The sequence below is a fragment of the Vespula pensylvanica genome, chromosome 9 (assembly GCF_014466175.1).
Source record: "Vespula pensylvanica isolate Volc-1 chromosome 9, ASM1446617v1, whole genome shotgun sequence".
NCBI classification, from domain to species: Eukaryota; Metazoa; Arthropoda; class Insecta; order Hymenoptera; family Vespidae; genus Vespula; species Vespula pensylvanica.
Genome location: NC_057693.1, coordinates 646,228 through 661,005, shown reverse-complemented (window position 1 = coordinate 661,005; position 14,778 = coordinate 646,228). Strand labels below are relative to the sequence as shown.

Sequence of the window (14,778 nt, the reverse complement as noted above, 5' to 3'; positions counted from 1 at the left end):
TTTTATAATCATATTTTATCTTAAAAGAACACATAACTTTTGTCTAAAATATTTTTTTATCTCGAAATCGAAAAAAATTGAGTTATAGGAAATTAAGACAAATAATAAATATTGTCATTCTTTTTTTCTAAGAATCATAATTTGGGTTTAAGTAAAAAATAATCAAAGCTCGATAACACCACATGGTTTTCTTACATAATCACAGACACACATATTAATTTTAGACTCCAATTTATTTAACGAATTTCAAAAGTATTTCAACGTAATCTGACACAGGAAGATCACGATATATAATTCTGAAAAATTTTGAAATAAAATATGTCAGGAATAATGTATGTCAAATATAATTTAATGAATAAATTCCTTATAGATATATTATAGACACGAACGTGAATGATCAAGGAAATATTTATTTTGTTAATCAAATAAGACTATGCTTATTAAAAAAAAAATTAGAAGAAATGTATTTGCAGCGTGGCTATTTTGTTGAATTTAATCGAATTTCAATCTTTGCGGAAAAATGTGATATGCGAAAATAAAACAAGCATTACTGTACTATTAAATTTGAAATAAATGACGACAAAATAAATAATACGACTGATTGAAAGTATCATAAAGTATCATAAAAAAAACGAGAATATAACAAGAATTATTATAGGGCTTAATCGTTAAATTTAATTGGATTAAATAATTAAGAAAAGAAATTCTCAGAACAAAATGGATATAGATATGAACAATTATTTTAACATTAATCCTTCCAATTAAAAATGAAAACGATTATCATAAATAACAATTTTGAATAAGTACGTTTTTGATTGTGAAAGACTTAAAATAGCTGTATTAAAAAATGACGTACGATGTGAATATAAATCTAATAAACTTAAAACATATTAGAATGATTCATCTTTCTTTTTTATGAAGAAGGGAACATATTAAACTAGATTGAATTATACTTAAGTATTAGAGATATACACAAAACTTTTTGTTAACTTTGACGTTCTTCGTATCATGGAAGATTTTTATTCATCGAATGAGGGTGGATACAGAAATCTCGGACTCCTCGTTTCATACTCAAATGTTCGCAAAAACAGCATAGACAAACGTTCATAAATGTATTTTAATTATACTCATCATACGTCAAATCTTCGGATTGCATGCGCTTTTTTGTTATTCTTACAAAGATTAATTTGCTACTCGCATCTCTGCCAGTTATAAACGCATAGTAATTATATTAGAGTAATACCCGATCAGACCAGCTGGAAACGAGTTTTGACATATATTCGACATCTCTAAAATATATATATATATATATAATATGTATATATATATATGTGTGTGTGTATATATATCACCTAAGTGCTTGTACATGCTACAACACATCGCGAAATTAAGACGGGACGTTAAGTACGTACATTCTTGTTTTTTCTTTTCTTTTTTAACTTTTTAATTTATACTACAGTCAATGATTTTCGAAATATCCTTACGCAGTGCCGTATAATACAAAATCTATTTGGTTTTTAACCATGGATCAGACGAACATAGTCATTCCAAAGCGATATATCACATCTATATATGTGATCATTATATGCATTCGTACATACATCATGCACACGCATATACCCATGCACATGCACTCGTACGTACATTCATGCACACGCACGCAAACATACACACAAACACACATCAAACGCGCGTACACACACATATATGTATATATTACATATATATGTATATGTATGGTTCGCTTCGGACGTGCAGCAGATGCGTCTTCCCAGTCGCAAGATCGAGTAAATGATACAATAGAAAAGAAAGAAACGATGTTAATCCTTTCTCTTGATCGATAGTTCATTAGGAATAATCGATAAAATCAATTGTTGAGAAATAGGACAGAAATTGAAAATGTTTAACACTTTACTACAGCGAGTTAAACAAGATTAGTTCTTTTTTTTTCTCTTTCATTTCGGCCGGCTTCGCTATGAATTTTTATATTTTTTTTCTTGTATTTTCTTTTAATATCCGATACCCTGTTACGCGCTAACTCTCGATCAGCTCTTTTCTACGCTCGATCTTCCTAAACAATAGCATCGCAATGACTTTTCTTATTTTCTTTTCATTTCTTTTTTTGTTTTTTTTTGTTTTTTTCTTGGAAAGGAGAAAAGGGAACACAAAGAGCTCACTTTCATATACATTTCTCTTCATGAGTCAGCATTTTCCGAGGAAATTTATTTTCCTCAGTGGGATAAACATCGGATAAATATATCCATTGGTTTTGCACATCGAATAACAACTATGCGATTTTTCTTTTTTTTTTACTGCAATTTTTTCTCGCATCTTATCTTCCTTATCTTCTTCCTTCTCTTTTCTTTTTTTCATCGTTTTATAATTCATACAACGCGACTTTTACAGCATCGTTGCGTCATAAATAGAACACAAGGTAACCATTCCTCGATATATCGTCGTATCGGTATTATATACGTGTTACCCTCTTTAGACGCGTTGCTCACGATGATATTTCTTAGGACTATAATTTTATTCGTATTATGTATATATGTATATGTATATGTATATATATATATTTTTTTATTTATTTATTTGGTTATTCCGAGTCCTTTAAACGTTTATTGTATCTTAACACTCTTTTCCGCGTTTAATTATAACTTTGGTATGGTACAAGAGTGAAGTTAATAAAAAAACAAGAGCAAAAAAGGAGATTCTCTCTTATCTCTTCTTCGAAAAAAAATTAAAATTAGAATGATTACCGTTCAAGAAATAAATGAATCTTCATTATTTAGAATCTTTAGTACGATACACATAGAAAGATCGTCAGATAGTTTAAAAATTACTTTCGATCGTAATCGAAATTCTCGTAGTGATAGTTAACGAGTTTATTCATGAATTTTGTATATTTAAAAGAGGGATATATCCGATTAGTACATAGATACAATCATCATTCTTTTAAGAATTGCGTGCGTACGCACTATGCGCGCATCTATGTACATATATAAGTATGTTTATATTTTTTGGTACATTCATATAATTTTATAACGCGCACGCACGCACGTACACACAATTGCGTCAATTATTTTATTCGCGACAGAAAGAACAAGGATATGACAGACAAAAATAGTCGTAAGTTCGATCACTTTCTTCCATAGATCTTGATTCAATGTAAAATAAGAAAATTCGTTAAATGCATTAAACATCATCTTAAAAATCAAAAAGAATATTCTCGTATGGAAAGTGAACCCGTATTCGGTTTTTCTTTTTTTTTCTTGTTTTTTTTTTCTTTTTTTTTTTTCTTTTTTTACTATCGTTTCATACTTTTTCTCATTTTTTTCTGCGATAGATTATCGAGGAAAATACGACAAAATCCCAATCATTTATCATTGCAAAGGATGCGCTTGGTCGTTATTAGTATATACGGTCCTTTCAAGTAGACCAGCGAAATAGAGAAAATGACGATCCTTATAGCTCGAATAGAGTGGAATAGTAGAAATAATACCGATGAAATTTATATTTGATAATACTACGTCGATAATAAAGAGGAAATTTTAAAGATCGACGAAGATCACACGCGTGTTCTTACAGAATGAAGACGTTAAATATATGCACTGCAAGCAAAAGCGGGAACAAACGATGGACTGTGCATAAAAATTAAGATATTATAAATCGATCGTCGTACATTTATATATAGAGGGCAACACGCAACATATAGGACAAATGACATTATTTAGATACACGTAATATTCTGAAATTCGGCTTTGATTAGCTCTACGAAGCATTGACACTTAATTTATCGAATATAATCTGACACAAATATGAGAGATAGCTACACTCATGATACTCGGTGCATAAATTATGTTTTTTTTTCTTTTTTCTTTTAATTATCATCTGTCTATCATCGACTTTTTTCTTATTATTTTTTGTTTGTTATTCTATTCAATAGTAAAGGAGTTGTTATTTTTTCCTGGATCGTTATAAGATCTTTCGGCCCTGGAAAGAATCTTTCATATCGAATTGTTTGATCTGAATTCGTACATTTTAACGAACAAACAAAGTTATAAGAGACAAATTACATATTTCATCAAAAATAATATCACAGTTTAAAAATATAACGGAAGACTACGAAGGATTATTGAAAATAAACGAAAACGGAGAATGCAATACAATGAATACTGAAATATCACAAACATAAAAAAGGCATTTGCAGGGAACATACAATTATAATGTGAATAATACGAACATTTTATCTGTCGACATAGAACATGAACAAGTGTATCTATGTACCGAAAGCGGTTTCGTAAAAATACGACAACGTAATGTTCGTTCTAAAATAGATTATGCGGATCTATTTTATTTTTACTTTTTTCTCCTTTTCTTTATTTACGATAATGATATTATTTAGAAAACTAATGGCGTAATTCTATTTCAGTCGTGTAATGATCATATAATTAATGGTAATAAAAACCATTTTTCACGGATCTTATGGTCGTCGCAAAAATTGCAATCTGATTGTGTCAAACGACTAATACATTAGTTCGTAGGGCATTTAAATTCATTTCTTCTTGGTATAAGAGTGCCAGATATAAAGTTATATAATATATTTCACCTGTGTTAAAAATATTTTGAAAAATTTTTGTTTTCTTAATTCCTCATCAAATTGTATAAAGACGAAATATATGGATATATTTCGGATTAAAACACACGGTTTTATAAAATGAAATTTGACAGATACATCGACTCCCGCTTGATGATTCAATGACTTTGATTATGATGATCATATTTCTTTGACGTCTTCTCGTTTTGTTTAATTTTCAATATGTCCTATAATATTTAGTAAAAACAAACCTGATCTTCCGTTGGTATCGATAAATTTACTGAATGTATTTTTTATAATTTTTAAACTCACCAATTTCATGATTTTCTTAAGACTTCAAATTTAAAAGAAATTAATTTGCTTGTCCATTTGTTCAAATCAGCGTGCACCTAAATGTCGTATTTATTCTTTTTCAATAACAATAATAACTCGATAAAGAATTCAGCAGACGATAAATTTCATACCAATGGAGAAGAATGAAAATTAATTCGCGATATCATCGTAATATCCCTATACCGCTTTAATATATATATATATATATATATTTTTTTTTTGTAAATCCATGTTTATACAACCCATTTATCGATCAATAAAGTAGACGTTTTACTATATGTATGTAAAAAAAATTTCTATGTGAGAATAGTGCGATAAATATTATCGATCGCATGTTCTATCATTTAACCAATTGTTTATCGGCATATGCTCTCTATGATAAGTGTGCATAGAATTGTGCGCTGCTATATTTTCTTCGATACTTTGTAGCTTGTTAACAAAAATTAAAAACAATCACGTTATAAAATTAGGAACATAGAAACTGCTTTGAAATATATTTGATTTGCATCAAATATGACTTAGAATTTGATACAAAAGCAGCGAGATAAGATATTTTTGCAAAGTGCATCTGTAACATTCGATAATAGAATAATTATAACAATAACATTTCACTTTCTTCAACATAATAAATATACAATGAACAATGCTTTGACTTTGCAAATTTACTATCAAATCTACTATTCGATGGAAGAAACAAGAATGGTACTCTCTATTATTTTTAATATACACAATTGCTTCTCCCCTCCTATTGTGTTGTAATTTTAAAATAATAATATAGGATTACAATGCTCGAAAAATATGATTAACGATGATCGAAATGAAATCATACCCGCGACTGAACAAAACGCCATTTCTTGTTATCTTCCCTTCTTCTACTAACTTCATTTGTATTTAATAAACGTGGCATTAAAGACACGGTCTGATTTTTTCCGCATGCCGTGTCAATAGTTATTTGTACATTTTCATGCATATCCTTAATGCATATTCAATCTCCTTTACTTATTTTCTTTTCGTACTTTCAATGAATAAAAATCATAATAGATAGGTACGTACTATGGTGAAAGCTGTCTTGCATAGTATATCAAGTTTTTGATATACAATATGTAAAAAATCAAAACGATTAGAAAGATACTATCAACGTGTTTATCTTCTACACCAGAATACTTTAGCCAATGCCTAACATCGAACAGAGCACGATAAAATTTGTCTAATGCTCTGAGATTTGCAATGCTACTTACGAGCGTGATTAAGCAACTTTCATAAGAGCATATATTTCAAATAAGAAATACGTGTCTACAAAAATATGCAAAGGCATAGACGAGCATTCTGAAAAAGTATAAGTTGTTTAAAGAACTCAAATCGTTCTACTATAAATTAAAAAGAAAAACAATACTATTTTTCACGTATTACGATTCCGAGTATTTCTTATTGCGAGCAACGCTCTAACGGGAAACGTTATACACATGTCAATTATACAAATTGCTGATTTTCTTCTCTCTCTCTCTCTCTCTCTCTCATAAACAGATCTCAATCTCCCATGCGAGTGAGTGCACGGCGAAATTTTTAATACTTTTTGATCTAATACAGTCTTAAAAAGTTATTATAATACCGTGATGTATGTACGAAGAACCGAGCATCTTGTAAATTTGTTTAGTGTGTCACAGGTATAAACTTGATAATTATTAATGGCGAATCTTACCAGCTGACATTGGACAGTCATACGAAAGTCGACTCGAGACGATACTTGAAATACGCGGATGAGATTCAGAAATAGGTGGTGGCATAATTTTGTGCTGTTATACATTACTGTACGAAACTGTGCTTTCGGTACAGCAGCGCGACATCTACTAATTCTTAATAGTTCATCGAATGTCGGAAATGTTGGTTTTGCTGCCAAAAATTTTGACCAATTGATCCTCGTAATCATCTATATTGCGCTTCATCAATTCCATACAAGGGCCCAATAAACGTTCGAATGCTTCAACATCCAAAACTGAAAATCCAAAATCATCGATCTGTAATCGTTTTAGCTTACAAGATTTACTTATTTGTTTGATTGAGTTAATTAATATTCAATCGCATTTTTCAAATAGTAGGAGAATAGATTCTGTTAGAAACTTACAGGCCAATTTTACATCTCCTACGGCATAGGCCGAAGCTGCGCGAGGTTTGTGCGTCACCAATGCTAATTCACCTAAATATCCTCCAGCTGGAACTCGATTAATCTAAGAAATCAAAATTGTCCAAAATATATCGTATCAAAGATAGAAATTTTATATTGAAAATATGATTAAACGAATGTTTATCTGTGTTTAACAGCATATCGCTGTACCTCTATTTCGCGATTATTTTCACCCAATATAGTAATTCTGACAACGCCATCTTCAACAAAATACATTCCATCAGCCGTATCTCCTTGTTTAATAATTTGCTCGCCATCTAAATACTGTTTCGGTACAAGAGCATCAGCGAGGTTCATGCGCTCGTAAGGCTGTAACATATTCGTACATTATAAATTAAAACGATTATAAAAAAAAATCAATCTTTTAAATTAGTTGTTCTCAAAATATAATTTGCAGACCCTAAGGATCCTATAAACTTGTATTCAACCCAACATTTGAGAGACTTCTCAATTTTAATTTCTACTACAGTAGAAACTTCGATATATGTATATATAAAACCCATCTAGATAAAAGCTCTTGTAAGTCTAATAGAATCCTCAAATAAAAACAAATGTGCAAATGGTACTCACTTCGAGCGATTTAAGCATGGGAACTTTATTAATCAAATCCTCGTACATTTTGCGCTTCTTATAAGCAGATTTCAAAAGAATTCGACGGAAAGTTTGTCTATCCATGGCCCAAAGAGTACCTGGAGTAACAGCTTTAACACTAGCCGCTCTAGGCATGTTATAAAGAAGGGCCAATTCTCCAAAAGCACCGCGATTATCGTAAGTGTGAATATTAGTTTCTATTCCGTTAGCATCTTTAACGTATACTTCAAACTTCCCTCTGAGAAGAGAAAAGAAATTCTCGTTAATCTTTTGTTAGAACACTCGTCTATTGTTACTGAAATCGTTATTTTAATATGACCACCTTTCAATAACATAAAAATTGTCACCATCGTCACCCTGTCTAATGATAAATTCTCCTGGTTGAACAGTTTTCTCGAACATTGCATCCAATACGTCAGCCATTTGTTCCTGCAAGCAAAGGATGCCGATAATACTCATGTTGAAGGAACATTAGCATGAACAAAATACCATTTTTTTTTTTTTTTTACAAAAGTTTTATCAACGCGTATCACCTATTAAAAAAATTTTCTTAAAAACATAATCGTCTTAAGAACGGTATCTGATTAGTAGCATCGCATGAGTTCATTGGTATTTCTAAAGTTAGCGCGAGTGCAGTCGATTATATTCTTGTCGCGATTGTGCGCAAACTGTATACTATGTTTAACTTACTTCGTCTAAAGCACGAAACAAAAGAATATTCTTGACACTTTCGCTTAACCTTTGTCGTTGGCCATCGCTTTTCGGATGCACCATCTGTAATCAAAAACAAAAAAAAAATTTCCAAATTTATTTCATGTTTAAGATTACCATTTTTCTTTCGACGGATTAAGCATCACTTTTTTTCATCATTGAGACAATTGAGAACGAATAGATGAAGAAAAAAAATAGTTTCCTGATGAATGGATTCAACCAACAATAATAATTAATAGTAGGAAACAACGATCAACTAAATGGTCTGTAATCACGTATTGTAATTATCCCAACATCGTCGATATCAAAATAGAATAATAACGTGTTATATCAATAATTGTAATAATTTCTACATTTAGATTCTTAATGCTAAATTCTTCAATCTCTCAATAATTTTTCTAATCGCGAAATAATTTTTTAAATTTAGCGTACGATATGTTACAATCCATTTCTACGTATCTTGTTATTCAAAGCATTGCTTTAAACTGGGACACATTATATTCACTTGTATTTTTTTTTTTTTTTTCAACGACATGCCATGCGTAGTCGTCTTGGTATTCATTTAACGTGACTCTAATGGCTCAGCTGCGCGATGTATTGTTTACAATTTTTAAACACCTGTAATCATTGTATATTGCTTTAACGACTTGCGCTTATTAAAAGTTCATTGTATAGCAGGAAACAGACGAAATGAGTTAATATCCAAGCACTCTTCTTTATCTTTTAATTAGAATGACAATATTGGAAAAGAAAGAGAAAAATAATACAAAATGACAAAACCAATTCAATCATTACATAATTGTTTTGAAACAATTATTACAAAAATTACAATTAAAATTGTTTTATAAATAATTAAAAAATAACAAATAAGTTTGCTTTGAGAAAGAAAGTCCACATTGAAAGCTGTAAAACCTATAAGCGCTTAAAAACAATATTCTGAGAGAAATAAATTTAATATTGGCAGAAATGTTAAAATGTGTCATCCAGAATGCAGTGGAAAGAGCCAAAAATTGCAAGCGGTACAAAATAAGACATTTACCGGATATTATATCCTACGCTTTTTAACGTAAATAAATTCGAACGCATTAAATATTATCTTTAAACTTGTTAAATGCGTTTTATTTTTTATCTATAGTTTCTATAATAAAAAAAAGTCAGTAGCAAGCTTTATTACCAGCATCTATTATACACTCTAAGGTCACCTTTTTAACCGTCGACATTTTACAACTATTACAAGCAGACTTTACAAAATAATGCCGATACTCATTAAATGTTAGACGAAGAGAAATTAAAAACCAATATGACTTAAGATTAAAGATTACGACCTAAATGTTAATATAATCATCCTCAATATGAAATATATACACATATAATTTAATAAATCTCGATCAAGCTCGAGAGAGAAAGAGAAAAAGAAAAAAAAAAAAGAAAAATGCGCCGGAAGAATAAAAGAATTTCCTGTAGAAAAAAATGGAAAGAGAAAAAAAAGAAGAAGAAGAAGAAAAAATAAAAATCATTAATCATACATATTTTTTGATCCCTATACTGATCGATTCAAAAATAGGACAGCAAAAAAATTCGCCATGCTTCTGAGCGCATCTTCCGAGATACTTTTCTTCGTTTCCCAAAGAAAATATAAGAAAAAGAAAGAAAAGAGATAAAGAATAAAATCGGTAGAATAATTTTATCGAGGCACAATTCGATTACCGCATCAATAATCGAGTTCGTAGCTGTTTCGAGACAGCGCCGTGCGCTCACGTGTTATAAGTGTGTGTGTACGTGTCTCTCCTCTCCTCTCTCTCTTCTCTCTATTAAACGATGTGTATGTGTATGTGCCGTGGTTGAACGCGGCACACGGCACACACAAAAGTCACATCCGTGATAGCCAGGTTATCGAACACGCGCGTTCTGACGTCACAAAGGTACATCGCTCGCATCGTCGAGCAAAGTAAATCATCGCGTTTCGTCACTCGCTTGGCGCAGGCTAAGTGCGGTACTTCAATGCGAAACGATTTTATACGATGTCTTGTGCTCGCGCGAACATCACATCACACACACACACACACACACATACGTACGTACGTACAGATATAGACCGCGTGTCACATAGAATTTCACATTATATACATATGTATTATGTATCACCTTGTATCCACGAGGTATCTTAATGTATATATGTTTAAATACGTACGAATGTTCTTTTATACACCGTATAGGTCAAATAAAACATACGCCATCGACGAAATACAATTTTTTGTTTTTTTTTTTTCTTTTCTTTTCTTTTTCCTTTTTTTTCTTTTTTCCTCGAGGGCAATCATTACGTAAAGTTCCATAAAATCTATAAAACCTATCGGCGTGAATTCAAAGGGCTCTCGCTCTCCTTTTTCTATCTTTCCCTATCTTCTTTTTCTACTTGGTAACTCTTCCAACGATTAACCCGCATTCAAGCGTCTCGATCATAAAAATTTCAAATCGACACCGGATTCTTTCGTATCTATTTACAAACAAGAACGGTTTTATGCGACACCTTATATAAGGAAATCATTGAGAATCGTTTTAATCCTTTTTGAACTTCTTGATAAAACAGGAAAATCTGATAACAAAGTGTTTAATTTAAAATTATTTATGATCTAAATTATCTCTATTTATGATTTATTTTCCACATTTTAGATAAGTTCTCATTACGTAAAATTGTTTGGTTTCTCTTTTACTCAGCTTTCTCAAGTTCTGAATTTCTGAATGAATATTTTTTTTTATTTAATAATACGTCGTAAGAATTAAAAACATTAAAAGGATTCATTTAAACTGGCTTTCCTTCTCGTCGAATAAATTGAGTGTTAAATTAGAAAAGAATTTCGATAAAGTATTTTATTATATATATTATTATATTATATATATTAACAGAAACAGATCGCTTTGTCTCTCGCGAAACTCACACGTTCTCTCTCTCTCTCTCTCTCTCTCTCCTTCTTGTTGTTTTTTTCGTGTTATCATAAAGTATTAAAAACAATAATAATATGGAATTCTCCAAGCAATATACAATTTGTTCATTACGGTACGTCAATTTCGACCTTGACATATGAGCCGTTCACAGGCCAAAGCGATTAATTCCGCTTTTAGAATTTTCTTAAATTTGAGTGCCAAAGTATTTAATTGATGATGCGTAACTTTTTACGTTTAAAATACATTTTCTTGATAATTAATGCTTAATACCACCAAAAGACAACAATGTTTATGACCGTTGAATAATAAATAACGTACAATGTATATAACTTTACTAATTTTTTCTACATTTAGTTTCATAGAGTTAATCGGTTTGGTAAATGGACGACTTATACAATGATTTACATGCTCATTTAAACAAAAAAAGAGAAAAGAAAAAAGAAAAATAAACAATCAGGATTCGGACAAGACGGAATCAACAGTAATGAATCATGCGCAATGTTTATGTAAAATCTCCTTCATCGTATTACAATGCTTCGCTTTGAGTAACGTCATTAAAATAAGAAATTTGTATGAAATCGTAACTATATTTAAAACTAAACTTTCATCGAAATCTCGTGAAACGTAGAGATAAAGGAAGATGGAAAATGCAAAGAAATGGAAAGACTTTTATTACCTTAACGCCGTCTTCTTCCTCATCTTCTTCTGGATTGTAAGTTTCAGCGAAAACGCTCTTCCTTCTGGTCGCAAACTTGCCGACCGGTGGTTCTGGAAAGCAATAAAAAACGACGTGTTAAGTATAAATATACGAAGAAGGAATGGCACGCTCGTAAAGAGCGCGCGAAACAACTTGGTGCGAATCTTCAAAGATTTTCAACGAATGTGCATCCGGCGAAATATATATATATATATGTATACGTATACGCTAATGTATATATACACCTATTTATATATGATATAAAGTTGATTCGTAAAACGTAGAAAAGTTTAACATGACTCGATTCGGAGCGGTAATTTTGAATGCGTTCAGGGAAATAACGGTGAATGACGTACGCTCAAAATCCTTGTGCATAACTATCCGCGTACCGAGAGTTCCGGATGTTTTTCACGTGAAATAGGCACACTACGATAAGAATAATATTGAGTCTGACACCGGTCAAGATAGAATGTACACTGTGTGCCTCAACTACTTCGTTACTAATAATAGTACCAAGTTCCAATCTATCGGCAAAGATTCTCTATTACCAAGACCGAGAGTTTCGCGCAGCACAGCAGCGAAACGCTCGGTTACTTTGAAAATTTCTGAAATTAAAGCAATGTCGATGACGATGACGACGACGACGACGACGACGACGACGACGACCACGGCGACGACCACCACGGTGACGACGACGACGACGACGACGACGACGACGACGACGACGACGACGAGAGAGCGCGCGCGCCAGACATCGAGACGCGCGCCACACTTCTACTGCGCCTATGCCGATTATTATGCAAGCAATCGGAAAGGTCTAATAATAAAAGGAAGATTATTCGCAACTCGATGTTCAATCTCTTCTCCAATCGCCTTTTACCTTAGCGTTAAGGAACAACAATGATTCTCTGTTTAAAAATTAATCTCGAAGCAAAGATTCAACTTTGAATTTACTTGTTTCTCGCGAGGATCATATAACGTCGTGCCAATAATAATCACATCCAAAAAAATTCAAAGCTCGTATTTTCTCTTGTAGAAAGTAAAAATTCCAAATAGATGAAGTTCGGGTTGCTCGCGTGTATGCGATTCCCTCGTGAATAAAAGGAAGAAATGTAGAACAACGCGTTATTCTCCGTATTTTCTCTTTTTCCTCCGCATCGATCATCCGCGAATGCTCGTTAAGAAGGTATTGTCCATAGAAAACGAGCGTGATAAAACTATCTTTTTCTTCGTAGAGAGGATTATCCTATGAATAGCGATTGATCGTTAAGATAAAGATATTAATTAATGTAGGAGACGTACCTTCGTCGACGGACTCGTCCGGTGTCGAAGCACAAGTATGCGCATCGGGCTGAATCAACTGCGTTCGACGATTGTCCCTGAGTCGCGTGAAGAACTCAACCGCATAATCGATTATGTCGCCGGGCTGCTCTAACAAATAACTGATCGTAAATTCCAAGAGAACGTCTCTAAGGTCATCCGGCACCGTGATCTTGCCAGCGTTACGTTGACAGCTCATTTTTTCTCTTCGCGCGAACGTTCCTTCGTAACGTTCCGCCGGCAGCCGCGACGTATCGCGTCCGTCGCCTATCGCTCCTCTTGTCTCTTAACGCCGCGCGCACGTACGCACGCACGCGCGCGCCTTCTCTCCTAACGGCTCTTTCTTTCTTTCTTTCTTTCTTTCTTTTTCTTTCTTTCTTTCCTTCTGTCTTTCTTTCTTTCTCTCTCTCTATCTATCTCACTATCTCTCTCTCTCTCTCTCGCGCGCGCGCTCCCACCCTCTTTCTCTCTCACTCTCGCTCACTCCCTTCCTCTCTCTCACTCTCGCTCTCTTTCAATCAACCGCTTGAAACGTTTTATCTTTGTCACTCTTTTCTTCCTTTTTCTTATTTCAAAAAGGAAATTTTCCTTTTAATTTTCGTATGTCTTTTATTACAATGAAATCGATGAAAACGGAGACCTTCCAAAATGTCTATCTCTACTTTTCTCACAGCTAACTAGCCCACCACCGCTCCCTCTACTCTTCTCTCTTCCTTGACCACGTCGCACGCGCGCGCGCGCGCGCCCTAATCTTACAGTCAACGTTTCTAATCTCTCCTGCGACCATTCGCCCGTCCACCCTTATTTTTTTGTCGTTTTTTAAAGCGCAACATCAAATTACTTCGGACATAGGCGCGATCGCGGAAAAACAGGTGAAGAAACGATGACCCGATCGTGAAGATGGCAACTATGGCTCACCACGATATAAGCATTTTGTAGAAGCATCGCGAATTTGTAATTTGATGTACGCGCCGTCAACTCCATCTGGTAATGGATGTACTAAATTATGTTTAAGGCTGTTCACCAATTATCGCTCGTAGCGCATGCGACTTCAGCGACGGATACGGACAAAATATGAACTATACATACAATTTGTAAACACTATATGTCTATCATATTGATGTATAAACTTGGGTAGCTTACAATCCTCTCACATTAACGTAATAATCGTGCTAAGAGCGTGACGGAGGTTCTTGTGCGTAATAAAAATAGTGATACATTTTACAAAAGCAAGAAAACACCATATGCCAGATTATACTTCTTTGAAGATAGATTAATTGAAAAGTGTTTATTAATTGTACAAATTTTATACTTTTTTTTTTTTTTTTCTAGTTAAATTTATATAAACAGCCAAAGTGTATTTAAGCAGCCATTAGCTCGATAATATTTACGATGGAATATATA

General features: G+C 32.8%; 1 protein-coding gene across 3 annotated transcripts; it reads right to left on the bottom strand.

Moving 5' to 3' along the window:
- Window positions 1-985: 985 nt before the first annotated feature.
- LOC122631562 (cAMP-dependent protein kinase type II regulatory subunit) lies at window positions 986-14,302 on the bottom strand. 3 transcript variants are annotated; one of them, XM_043817424.1, is made up of 9 exons: window positions 12,568-12,729; window positions 12,411-12,480; window positions 12,034-12,125; window positions 8,394-8,477; window positions 8,026-8,132; window positions 7,683-7,941; window positions 7,263-7,421; window positions 7,053-7,155; window positions 986-6,923 (listed from the first exon to the last, which is right to left on the bottom strand). In XM_043817424.1, exons 2-9 carry the CDS (start codon window positions 12,427-12,429, stop codon window positions 6,793-6,795), a joined length of 954 nt encoding a protein of 317 aa, XP_043673359.1. In that variant the 5' UTR covers window positions 12,430-12,480; window positions 12,568-12,729; the 3' UTR covers window positions 986-6,792. The 3 variants fall into 3 exon arrangements, with proteins under 3 accessions (XP_043673359.1, XP_043673357.1, XP_043673358.1); XM_043817422.1 differs by lacking the exons at window positions 12,411-12,480; window positions 12,568-12,729 and adding an exon at window positions 13,357-14,302; XM_043817423.1 differs by lacking the exon at window positions 12,568-12,729 and having other exon boundaries at window positions 12,411-12,561.
- Window positions 14,303-14,778: the final 476 nt, after the last annotated feature.

Coding starts and splice junctions, on each gene's coding strand:
- LOC122631562 (XM_043817422.1), bottom strand. CDS start 13,573: ATGAGCTGTCAACGTAACGCTGGCAAGATCACGGTGCCGGATGACCTT. Junction 8,478..12,033: donor AGGAAGAAGACGGCGTTAAG/GTAATAAAAGTC, acceptor TTTTGATTACAG/ATGGTGCATCCGAAAAGCGA. Junction 7,942..8,025: donor AATTTTTATGTTATTGAAAG/GTGGTCATATTA, acceptor TTCTCTTCTCAG/AGGGAAGTTTGAAGTATACG.